At 41.5% G+C, this 13,038-nt stretch overlaps 1 protein-coding gene across 8 annotated transcripts in view; it reads right to left on the reverse strand.

Moving 5' to 3' along the window:
- Window positions 1–660: 660 nt before the first annotated feature.
- The window catches only part of LOC115454736 (kinase D-interacting substrate of 220 kDa), a 49,568-nt gene continuing 37,190 nt past the window's right edge, over window positions 661–13,038 (reverse strand). For 7 of the 8 annotated variants that reach the window (XM_037439508.1, XM_037439503.1, XM_037439505.1 and 4 more), the window contains exons 11-26: window positions 11,629–11,766; window positions 11,103–11,273; window positions 10,888–11,004; window positions 10,584–10,779; window positions 10,333–10,512; window positions 8,840–9,034; window positions 8,174–8,492; window positions 7,857–8,022; window positions 7,511–7,689; window positions 7,281–7,402; window positions 6,505–6,690; window positions 6,083–6,256; window positions 5,700–5,802; window positions 5,527–5,624; window positions 4,295–4,391; window positions 661–1,867 (exon numbers count right to left, since the gene is read on the reverse strand). In XM_037439508.1, coding sequence (XP_037295405.1) covers window positions 975–1,867; window positions 4,295–4,391; window positions 5,527–5,624; window positions 5,700–5,802; window positions 6,083–6,256; window positions 6,505–6,690; window positions 7,281–7,402; window positions 7,511–7,689; window positions 7,857–8,022; window positions 8,174–8,492; window positions 8,840–9,034; window positions 10,333–10,512; window positions 10,584–10,779; window positions 10,888–11,004; window positions 11,103–11,273; window positions 11,629–11,766 — 3,334 coding nt within the window. In that variant the 3' untranslated portion in view covers window positions 661–974. The remainder of the gene's footprint in view (window positions 1,868–4,294; window positions 4,392–5,526; window positions 5,625–5,699; window positions 5,803–6,082; window positions 6,257–6,504; window positions 6,691–7,280; window positions 7,403–7,510; window positions 7,690–7,856; window positions 8,023–8,173; window positions 8,493–8,839; window positions 9,035–10,332; window positions 10,513–10,583; window positions 10,780–10,887; window positions 11,005–11,102; window positions 11,274–11,628; window positions 11,767–13,038) is intronic. The other variant, XM_037439502.1, reaches the window with a different exon arrangement.

Consider the following 13,038-nt stretch of genomic DNA (forward strand, 5'->3'; position numbering starts at 1 on the left):
TATGTTGCTATTTTCGGAGTCACTTCATTTTTTGAAGGGTGGTACGTAATTGCAACTCTGTAGCTGTGAATGTTGATTAAAGTATTTTAAAACTAAATAATATTTTATTTACACTAATAAGTTTATTTATGCCGTGGGCCGAACCCTGCTACCTCTATCAGCACCGAGTGCACCATGAGACCTCATGGTCTCTCCTCTTATAAACACGGTTTTGAGGATCTACCATTATATACCTATATGTTGTATGTTACATGCATTGGCTGTAATCCTTTTTCGGTATTTAGGGAAATATCCACAATAATACATTGACTGCGGCTCACATAATAATTTTGGTTATTGGGGCGCCACACGCATGCGGCTTGCACATGCTTGGCGTGCTGTCTGAAGACTCTAACTCGCGTCGTGGTGCCACATGATTGTGGGAAAACACCTCCGTGTTTGGCGGCCGCATGGTGGATAGTTCATTGTATTGGCGTCACAGTCATAAGAACAAATTATAAATAACTTACCAATATGCAAAATTCACGTCGCTAGTTATTTCCCTTACTAAGGTAAGAAATTGTCCGTGATCAAGCAGCCGTTGATTTGTAGAAAGTCCCCGTTTTAGGGGATTTTCCGCTTTTCGCTCAAAACTTATTAAAAGGGACAATAAAAAAAATGTGCTTTGGAACATATTTATTTTTGTATCTAGGTACTACATATCACAATTTTGGGTAAGATTACATTAAATGCAACATAAATTCATGTCTTCTTTTTGCAATATTAAGTACTCGATTTTAGGCTCAATTCAACAGAAACTACATCTAATTCATGAACCCGGATATCGTTGTCATCTGTTTTTGTTGTCTTGATGCGGATGTGGTCAAGTTATCCGTGGACCGTTCACCAGGCGACACGATATTATTTGCTCTCGGCAACAGAAGTTTAGTCCGATTGAGCATTGATATTAATGACATTCTTCGCCGGTGACCGAATCACACAGCGGAGTCGGGGTCGTCCCAGGGCCAGGGCGGGCCCGGGTCCAGCGCGTCCTGGCGCCACAGCGTGCGCGCGCTCTCCGACGCGCCGCGCGCCAGCAGGCGCATGTTGTAGGGCTCCACCATGTTGGACACGGACGCCGAGCTGCCGGCGCGCTCCAGGGGACTGCGCGACGCCGTCCTGTCGTCGCCGCCCTTGCCCTCCGGCAACAGATCGAAGTCGGTCTCGGCCGTGCGCGGCGACTCCAGGTCCGTGACGGCCGAGCTCGGCGACGCGTCGCCGGCCGCCGTGCCGTCGGGCGGGCTGCGGGCGGCGGGGCGCGGCGCCTCGGCCGGCCCGCGCGGCTCCGGCGGCGACACCAGCGGCGCCGACTCGTCGTCGCTCTGCACCTCGGAGCGCGGCGGAGTGCGCTCTCGCGAGCCGCTGCCGCGCGACATTATCTCGCGCAGCCGTGACAAACGCTCGGCGGAGCTTACCTTGCGCAGTATCTCGGCAGTGCGCCTCAGTCCGCGTAACTTCGGGTCGACGGCGGGTTCAAACGGTACCGCAGAGTCTTCGACGGAGCGTGAACGCACCGACAGTGGCGCAGCGGTGGGCGCCTCTTCGGGTGCCACCAGCAGCGAGGAGGGGCGCGAGCGGTAGACGGCGACGGGGCGCGGACGGGCACTGAACGTGATCTGGCCGTCGTCGGAGTCGTCCTCGTTCTCGACGCTGAAGGTGACGGCGGGTGGGTCGGGCAGGGCGCGGCGCGTGCGGAAGCTGCCGCCGCGTTTGAGGATGGAGGGGTCGCGTCGGAGGGCGCGAGGGCTGCCGGCGGGGGAGGCGCAGGCGCTGGCGAGGGCGGCGGGCGAGTCTGTGGGCGCGGGCAGGCGCAGCGAGCTCTCCTCGTCTGCAACAGAGGCGTCGGTGTACCGAGCCGGGTATCATGTTGGCCGCGGTCTGGCGACGTTGGCGAGTGAGGGAAAGGAAGGGGGTTTGGGAACCACCACACTCGACGATTCAAGGGAACAGCAGCTCTCGTCGAGCTGAAATCAAACACTTGTTTCGATTGACACACGTTTATTGATTTCAAATTGGACATATTATTATGTACTCTCAACGGTAGATATGAATACACTTGTAAGTAGTAAAGCGCACAATGTTTCTGATAGAATATTCAGTCGACTCGACACGTCGTCGCTATCTTATTGCGACCGCTCGGGTACACGGAATGCATATACTTAAAATTGGCATGGCTGACACTAAAAATAATATGTGATAAAACATTTTTTTACCTTTTATCTAGTTAACAACATTTATTCATTTGGATGACTTAAATTCTACTGGAAATCTGAAGAATGTTATAAAATAAAACATATTTAACATTCTACAATTAATATTCTTAAACAATTACATTTAGTTTTATCTGATCTAATATACCAGATCAGTTAAATCACGTAATTGAGAGTTATTGCTTAAAGCACTATTTGATTTACTTTACAACTACATAGTTTTAAATCCTACATGTATACATAGGATAAGTCTTTTATTATCTTTTATCACGGACTAAATTCTCTAAGGTCTGGATGGCACATATTCTAACATTTTTTTAACCAATAGCTCTACATTGTCTATAGTATATGTTTAAAACAATAGGGAATGATGACTGGAATGATACTAATACAATATATAAATAATCACAACAATAATTATAAGGTTTTTCATTGTGTTAATAAAAAAAAATACTTCAAAAATCCCTTTACTTGTGTTAGGTTAGTTAGTTATATATTTAGTTAGTTTTCATGAATAATTTAATATTTGTAATAAACACGTTTGTAAAATTAATTCTATCAATAATTTATTTAAATGAGTCTAAAAGGAACATCCTGGATTTGTAATATTTCTCTTAAAATATATTTCAATACTGAATAATATTTAGTTATACAAAATAACAAAAAAAAAACAATACCTAGATCATTAGAGATTTCATGTTCAATGATTGATATGTATTTATACTATAAGTACTACAAACTTAAGTACTTACCCTAATATTATAGTTAATGAAATCATACCATGCATGTAATGTCCATTGAATTCTATGACCATAAAACTCACTCAAACTTACTTATTCCAATCTTACAAAATTTGTATAAAATTATTCTAATACAATCATTAAAAAGATATGAAGACAGTAAGATAAGTCTAAAAGTTGCGTTAAAATCACATCGTAAATAAAAATATAGTTGAATCTCACTCTAATATCAAAACAATATTCCTTTACGTTCCTTCGAAACTTTAAGAGTTCAAAAACATTTAGAATTAAGTATTTCAATTCAGCCAATAAATGATGTTGGGACTGGCAAGACAAAATTACCAAACAAGGTTACGCGTCGCCGTTTTTGACTTACTGTATAGAACGGTTTGAAAGTGTTTTGCAATAAGTCGGGTTTAGATTAGCAAGAAAACTTGCAGAAGTTATATTTCGCAAGCGGTTTTTATCATGTAAACGGTCATGGCAGGCTGACTACTGCATATTTTGAAGCTAGCAGGACTTGCGGGAAATCGCATATGTATACAATTATTAAAATGTAGCCATTAGTGTAAACTAATCTGAAAGTTCTTGCCCGATATATTGCTGCAACAAATTGCAAGTCTAAACTTAGTTTGGTTGGACCCAGCCTATCAAACCAGGTGGTAAAATATTTCCTTTAATGTCAAAGGGCACGATAACTGATATTGATGTTGATTACGTATGTACTTCGAAAAGTCATAAGACCGCACTATAAAATGAAAATGATTTCCAAACATTCGTCTAGTCAGTTTGTTTCGTTCTCATTATTGATGCTTATTTTTATGAATAAAAGCAAAAAAATCTCCATATTATTTTTGTATCATTCTCCGTTGAATATTTTATGTTATCTTATGTCTGGAAATAATAATTTATATAGATCGTTATTGAGATATTTATACACATGATCAATATCAACATGGAGGTGTGTTTACATTGCCTGAAATTTATTTGCAAAACACTTTAGATACCATTGCAATAATTTGGCAAATACAAAATATACACTCAGCCAATAGGAGTGCCATCGGTGAACAGGTAACAAATCGTGCCAATCCTAACATGAACATGGCGTGTATAATTTTAAATGTAAAAATATTTATAGGAAGACATCGTCTGTAACGTTGATGACAACGTGTTCGCGTGCCGGTTGCGCTTCGTCCTCGTCCTCTGAGTTGGAGGAGTTGGTGGGCGGAGTGGGGGTGAGTTGTTCGGATAGGAGGGGCGGCAGGGAGGGGAAGGGACACTCGCGGATGGCGCGGAGAGGCTCACCTGGGTGGGAGGGGGGCTCGGCCTGCAGCACGTCCTCCAGCGCCTCCTCGTTGAGCGTCTGCAGCGCACCGCAAATCATCTGCTCCTCCAGTGTCACCTGCAGCAGTTTCATTCATTAGTGGCTAATACTATTACACACCCTTACTAATAAACTAGTATACATCCACAGCAGTTATAAAGTGAGTCTTGCTATGTGGAGTGACATTTACTGTCCGAGAAAGCAAGACAGTATTATATAACTATGACAGACGTATCGTCATTTATTAGTAAGATTTTAAATTGGGATGTCGTTTATGTGAAGTAACGGCCGATAGTATTAAATAGGAAGTCTCCATTAGGGTAATATAATAGTTGTCATACTCTAGTTATTTCATTGAGATTATTTTCGATTTTCCTGTCCCTTTTAGGTTGCTGTTGTCAGCTTTAAACAAAGAAGTAGGTAATAAACGCAATATCGTATTTAAAGAAGGCTAACATACACTATTGAGACATAAAGGTATTTAGAAACAAACAGTTTCCTTTCATGCTATTCCTAAGAAGTACAATCAATCAATCCACCTTCGTGTCTTTAGAACAGGTGTATACTGCAGTTTGTGATATTAAAAAATATGTGAGGACTACAGTATTGCAAATGCAAACTAATTACAACATGGGGAGATGCATGTATCAGTCAACTTTGCATGATAAGTACTAGTGGACGTGCAGGACATAATTATATCAACTAAGGACTACTTCAAGCACGCTTGCAATAATCACCTGATATTCCGTGTACGGCTGCAAAATATAGATGTATTATCAATAAGTTTTTTAAAAGTAGCCTATTTTGTGCTGTATAAAACGGACTGCCTCGGTGGCGTAGTTGTATTAGAGTACGACTGCAGTGCTAAGGGCTTGGATTCGATCCCCGGGTCGGGTAAAGTGATATTGGGCTTTTTACTCAGTATCAGCCTGGAGCCTGGAATTTGCGCCCGGCATGGCGATAGGCTCGCCCTTTATTACATCATGGGATGGAATACACCTGGCGGAAAGTGGGAGCACCATTTGCGCCTCTGCCTACCCTTTCACGCGTGTTTGTATAATACTTGAAAAAGTTTGACTATGTTTTACTTTTCGAGGGCATGACATGATAAATAATCATTTCCGCCCATAGTCATAATGCAAGAAGAGAACGCAAAACCTTAGCGATTTTGGAAGACGCTTAATTGAAAAAAAAAAATGTTTTTCTTTCATACCTGTTTCTCCACGTTAGAAGGCCGACTGCGTTGGTGGTCCACTGAAGGCTTTGGTTTGGCGGTATCCGTTTCCACTTCCGTTGGTTTCTCGGGTACTACTGTAATAAAACCTTCAAATATTAGAGAGTTAAATAAATAAATAATAAACTAACAAATTAAATCAAGTACTGTACCAGTTACGGCTGGAGTGTGGGGCGGCATGGTCGCTTCGAGTTCACGTAAATTAATGATGAGCAATTTAAACAGTTCCCAGTCGCCGAATGGCAATTGTAATATCTGAAAACATAGTCAGAGTTAAATAAAACTTGTAAAAGATATGCAGGTTTCAATATGGCAATTTTCATACTGAAGGCAAGAGAGCGCTAATATTTTTCTAGACGAATAAAGCAATAAATAATATTAGAGATCGTTTTTTTTGTCGATTATTGAGAGTTATAGAAAGATAGATTAAAAAGCCAAAACATGGCGGTTTTATTCAAACGATTTAAATGTCCTACCAGAAATAACGCTACTCAGTAACTAAAATGAGAAAGAACGCATGAAGCTGAGCGATTACCGGCTCGAGATCCTGCAAGCGACAGGCGGCGAGCGCGAGCCCGCACACGCGGTGCAGCAGCAGCGCCTGCGCAGCCGCCGCGCCGCCCGCGCCCAGCGCCGCGCGGCACACTGCGCACACGCGCTCCACTGACAGCTGCGACAGCCGCAGCGACGACACCTCGCACACCGAGCTCTGCAACACACGTCCAAACATAGCAACGCTCCGCACTCATTCACCTTCAGTCATTACACCGCTTCACTAACAACGTAGGTCATAATCTACGTTAGAATCAGCGAGGACGGTAATAAAACGTATTCGACAACTATTAACCCATTTGCCATTGGAATGTTTGCCGGCTAACATGTCAAGCATTGAGTGCACTGTATCCTTTAACGTTATAGATACGCAATACACGGATAAATAGAGCATATTGTTCATACCAAACCAGGAAAAGCTGTCTTGAGCATGTGCAGTGGGTTGACGGCGGGCGTGGGTTGCGGCGGCTGTCCGAAGTGTTGCACGTGCGGCACCGCGTGCGGCGCGAAGCCCGGCGCCTCCGCCCACCCCACCCACACAGGGTTCACCGCCGGAGACACCGACGCCACCTGATTCGGCGGAGACGATCGCTGCAAACACAACTTCAATTAGAACACATATAACTGTATAGACGATAGGACGTATTCAAAGCTAGTTAGGAATCTCGAGGAAAATAAATTAATAACTAATGCTACGTTTTCCAATATCTGTACAATTGATTTATCTACTATAATAAATTTCCAGTTAGCTGTAGCTCAATCAGCTTCTCTCGCATTATAAAATGCTAGAGAATTTATTTCATGACATCATAATAAATATTTCGTCATATTAAATTTTAAAGGCCGAAATATCCATGATTATTAATTATTTTTACGTTTTTCTTTCAACTGCGAGAACTAATCACTAACTAGACGTGAATTTAAATTCTTTACTTGCCAATACTTGTTTAGTTACCCAGATTAAAGCCGAAACAAAATGTATGAAAATGGACCTTGAGGTATCGCCTTAATATAGCTATAATTTGTTAAATGTGACGGCTGACTCCGGGCGGATACCGAGCAGAACCTAATATTATTTTTTCCAACCTGGGTTGCGAATCCGGGACCTCAGACCTGTGTCTTAAAGCAATACAACTACGTCATCATGTATGTTAGTACTGAAGTAATATTAATATATTTACATGTTTCCTGTGGAAGAGTTTGGAGTGTGGTTGTCGCATGTTGGGCGCGGCTCCCCACATCATGCCCGGCGCCGCACCAGACGCGCCCATCTCTTCTTCGGCCCCAGACTGGAGTTGTTCTTCTGCACGAATAATATTATGACATTAATATCTTAAAGTAGAAGGATCAATTAAAAGAACTGATTTTTTATTTAAAATAGTTTACACTTTGTAGAAATGGTTCCCTTTACCTTTGATAACTTTCTTAATGTAAGGGTCCAGGTTGATGGTGAACGGCAGAAAGATTTTGAGATCAGCAGCGGTGAGCGTAGTTCTGTGAAAGCTCAGGAACACTTCTAACTTGCGCTCGTCGCGATCTAGCTCCATAAGTGTGTTCGCCTCACGGAGTCCGCCCATTAGGGGTTTCACCCTGTAAAATTGTTATATGTTAATGTTATTTTAGAAATTGGTTTTAATGTTACTTGAAATGATTTCAATAATACATGTAGGTTTACCATCTACGATGCTTCCTAGGACAGATTAATATTTACTTATTTATTTTAATTTTACAATTTTTGTATATGCGTGTATACTTACTTTTCATAGATATGTTTGAGCGAGGTGGAGTCGTCGATGTGTTCCTCGTAAGTCTCGTGATGGTAGATGATCCACGAGGTGCGGAACGGCCACTGCTCAGTTAGGTTGACCCACGACGCCAGCTGGTACCAGTTGAACTCGATTTGGAACGCTTTTAATAATCGACCTAAGAAAACGTATAAAAATAAGTATCGATGATTTGACTACATAGTAAAATCTATTCGATTAATTTAATTTAAAAAGAGGAATTTTTTGGATACGTTTTTGTTTGGTCTGTTTTTAAATGAAACATATAATAAGTATCAGATGCAACTCACCAGTGATGTACAGTACGTTCATGAGTCGCCGCATGCTGCGCGGGTTGACGTCGCTGAAGTAGTCGTCGGTGAGCAGCACGCGGCCGAGGTCGGCGGCGCCGGGCGGCGGCGCGGCGGCGCGGTGCAGGTTGGACGCCACGGACGACGCCACAGACTCCGACGGGCGCAGGCGCCGCGCACGCGCCGCCGCTGCACTGCCGCCCGACACTCCCGCCACGCCAGACACTCCCGACACTCCCGCCACGCCAGATACTCCGCCTTTGATGCGCTCCTGACTCGACATGAGCTCCGATGTTGACGACAGCCGTCGGGCAGATACCTGAATACACAGTATTCACATTTAATGAACTAACGTGGAGCTAGCTAATTAGTAAAGAACTTTAGGTACTGCTGTATCAATAAAAAGCAAGCACAAAAATTAAGACATTAATAGATTTTTTAATTAAATACGTAGACTGTTTGCGAGCGACTGCCACAAACCATCTACCATTGTCTTACACATTTATAAACCACAGACATACAGAACTATAAGTATTGTATTAAATCAAAAGAATGGCGTAATTTCACCACTTTTCTACACCATAGGTGAAACATAGCTCTCCTACTTGATGACGCCACAACACCTTATAGCGGAAAACACCTATAAATAACAGTCTAAATCCATACCGATCTCTGCAGGGAAGCCGAGAACTCATCGGCGGCAATGATCTGCATCCGTTTCGCTGCCGTCTGCTGCGCGACCTTCACCCTGCGCAGTGCCGAGTTCTGCAGGTAGAACGGCAGTTGCACCATGTTGCGCAAGTAGTCCCAACCGCCTATGTTGCTCTCCGAGAACGAACGACGACTGTTGATCTCCACAGCCTGCCATGGACAATGTCATTGAGTGATTTGACTAACAAAAATATTATGGTTCAATACAAACACTATTTACATTGATATGGATGCACCAATGATATTTTACATAGAACCTAACTTGGTGTCACTAACCGTCATTTTCAATGAACGAGCCAAATCGCTTTTTTCGAAACATCTTAAAAAAAATACCAATCAGAACAGAAGATTTTTTGACATGCTTACAAATGAGTTATTCTGATTGGTTCATTCTTAGAATCGGATTGACCATTAAGATTGGGATTGTTTATTAAAAACGGCTGTTAATTGTATCGTTGTTAATATAATATTTTTAGTTGTTGTGTATTCAATTCGCTAATTTTCAACAATATTAGCTCCAGACTACGTAATCAAATATCATAGTCGTGGTACGAATATCATTGGATTACATAAAGAGCAAAAATTAGGTGTCGCATACTCAAGTACCAAAATTACTTACTAAAGTATACAATATACATTATCTTACTAATACATAAAAATGGTAGTCGACAATATTACTGTCGAATCTTGACGTAAACATAATATTCTTGCGAGGATCACATGCAGCACATCTAATAGAGGTAGGAACGCATATAGGAAGTATTATGGATAAGTTATCATGCACATATCGAGCAAATAACAATGAATGACAACAACGAATCCAAACACATTAAACTTGAGAACACCAACAATATGTTCAATGTTCGACTAACCTCCATCCAAGCAACCTGCGTGAAACATTTATAATCTAATAATCAAAGTTCAAATTAACAACTTGCAAAGCGATTAGCGATGTTAGTTCATTGCAATCGGAACATATTTAGTACTGCCTTGTGTAGTCCTCCAAAATGACAATAGATTATACGAATTTTGAGTTGCTTTATTAGTGGTATTTCAGCAGTAGCTTTAATCAGGGTGTCTACTCTTGACTAAAATAATAATTTGTATAGATTGACTATTACCATTATTTGTTCAATAGATAATAAAATTGTCAGCAAATAAATGTACATAAAAACCCATGGTATATTAATAAAACGTTTAGCATAATATATTTGTTTGGCGTTTTATTTCTAAAAAGTTTATATTCCTAAGTCACATTACCTTTACTTATTTTCTTTTTTTTAAGTAGACACCCTGTCGATTTAATGAATAGCTTTATTATGTGACATATGGCGACATAAAAACGAAAAATGAGATAATATGAACTAGTTCTATTGGTTTGTTCGGTAAAGCTACAAGTTTTACAGTGTTATTTGGTTTTATTTCTGTAATTATTTTTTGATATTTACCTTGCTGATGATGTGTGGGTCTATGGCTAGTAGAAGGATGAAAGGGCTCTTGGGGTCGGAGCAGAGCGCGTGCACAGCGTTCAGTAGCGCGAGAACTTTCTCTTGTTCGCAGCTGTCCAGGGCGTCGACCACCACCACCAAGCGTGTCTGCTGGCCCGTAAATGCGTCTAAACACGACACCTGGCGACAAGTATGTGGGTGAAATATTTGGTTACGCGCACTCCGAGCCCGAGAGGAGCGTGGAGTATTACCGTGTGCGTGAGCGCCTGCACCTCGGGGCGCAGCGCGAGCGCGGGCGCGGCGGTGCGGCGCGCGCGCGCCAGGCGGGAGCGCGGCGCCAGCGCGAGCGCGGCGGCGGTGCGCGCGCACGTGCGCACGTTGCCGAGCAGCGCCGCGCCCAGCACGCACGCCGCCACCAACATCAGCGCCTGTTGGATCTCGCGGCGTCTGGCGACACGCGTCACACCTTTATATTACTCGTTAAAATTAAACTCACTTCGATATCTGACCAAGTCGAGCAAAACATATTAAATTATTGTAACATTTTATACTCACTGTTGGTCTTTTTCGGAATCAGTCAGGTACATTATGAGCACACAGAAACCGATGAGGATCAACGTGAAACACACCTCGAACGTTATTATATGTGGAATGCAACATACGCGCCGCCACCTGAAATATAAATATTTTTGTTTTTTAGCTTTCAAATTCAGATAGTTTACATGCATAAACATAATTATAAATTAACAATGGAAAAGAGTCGCACTCACTTCCACCCCGAAGTGGCGGATACAGGTTTGGGACGGAAGGCGCGCGCGAGTCGAGTGCACACACGTCCGTACTGGCACTCGAGCGCCTCCGCCAAGCTCGCGATCATCTGCACCACCATCGCCTCACCCTCTTGCCCGCCGCTGCTCTTCATGCCCTCCGTGAAGTGAAACCTACGGGCCATAGAAGTTTGTTCAAACGTATTGTCCTACGTAATAGCCAAGTTATCAGTTTTCTTTCTTTCTCACTCTTTCTATTATCTTATAATTATGATATTTTCAAAATAAAATACGACAAGTATTAGTGCGAAAGAATGTAATGTAGCGCACGGAGCCGAGCAGCTTCCCGCCCGTTTTTCTATTGCACTAAAATATGAACTTAAACTTAATAACATATACTTCAATTCCCCTTACCCAATTTGTAAAATATACACCGTCATGTTATTACCGTATTCATCACCAATATATATAACAAAAATTTCCTGATTACGTACTAAACAATTTATCGAAATATATATAATATTCTAACCGTATAGGAGTGGCAGGTAAAGCGCGCGGATCATTGGGCCCGGGCGGGTGACAGAACACCACCTGCAGCACCAGCAGCAGCGAGCTGAACCTGCGTCCGAGAGCCGACAGCACACCGCCCGCCCACCACCATTCGTATCTGCAAGAGATGCGTTACTTAAACACTTCAAAACTAGTTCAGCGTAAGTATACGAGGGGAAAGAGGAGCATAAACAAGAAGCCTTTCTATAATTATTGTTAACGCTAAATGAAAACAAAAAAATATAAGGGAATAACATAATCTATCGATAAGACTATCGCTAAGATATGTCATTGTTATATTTTCATTAGTAAACCTGATATACCCCCTTATTCATAGACGTTTTTTATCTAAGGACGAGATAAAAAGAGAAAGAGAGAGACAACAATATTAGCCAATCACAACGGCCCTATGGCTATGCACTGCGAAGGCTGCCATGACATTAGCACTGAAAAACAGACTTGTTATCACAGCTGTACTCCGTCCTTAGATAAAAATCGTCTATGAATAAGGGGGTAAGAGATTAACGTGTTCAAACGAAAGCTATCCCTTCGGCTATCAATGCTAATATACTATTTAGGTAAATAGTATATTAGCATTTACATTAGTAGTAACAATAACATAGTACATTTTTACTATTTTCTATATTACAATATAGGTATATTGTAATATAGAAAATAGTAAAAATGTACTGAAGTAAAATTAACAATCGTCGGATACATTAAATTAGAATTTAATCTTTTCATATGATTAAATTCTGATATCAAAAATGTATTGTGCAATTAATTACAATAATAAATGACAGTTAATCGCTTGTTAACAGCACCTACATTTTCAAAGAGACTGATAAGAAAATGTATTAATGAGACTTGATATTAATATGTCACTAATGTCCTTGGATCTAATGGATCGCTTTAGTGCGAAACCTTTGATGAGTCGCGCATTTAATCTTGTATAGGATTTAATGCTTTATGAAACAATTAACGGCCAATATCTTGTTTATGTTGTAAATTTTTTTAACGACAGTGGATATTGGACAAATTTCTTTGGCTGTGTAATTTGTTAATACGGATATTAAATTATTAATTTGCGCTAAGTTCCGCATTATCTATAATTTTAGTGATAATAATAGTTAAAAATGTTAGCTATAGTCAATTATTGATTACTGGCCAATTTATTGTGAATAGGTACGTCATTAAAATAATACGCAGCGAGTATGTGGCGCTTACAGAGTTAGCCCTGATCCCCATCGAACTTAGTCACAGTGATTCTTGAGAAATAGATTCCCCCTGGGACCAGAGAATATGCCTTTTCAACGTTAATAGAAAACAAAAAAGTATGAGAGTGATATATCTTAACGATAAGCTAGACCGTGTTGATATTATATCGCAA

This window comes from Manduca sexta, chromosome 17 (genome assembly GCF_014839805.1).
Source record: "Manduca sexta isolate Smith_Timp_Sample1 chromosome 17, JHU_Msex_v1.0, whole genome shotgun sequence".
NCBI lineage: Eukaryota > Metazoa > Arthropoda > Insecta > Lepidoptera > Sphingidae > Manduca > Manduca sexta.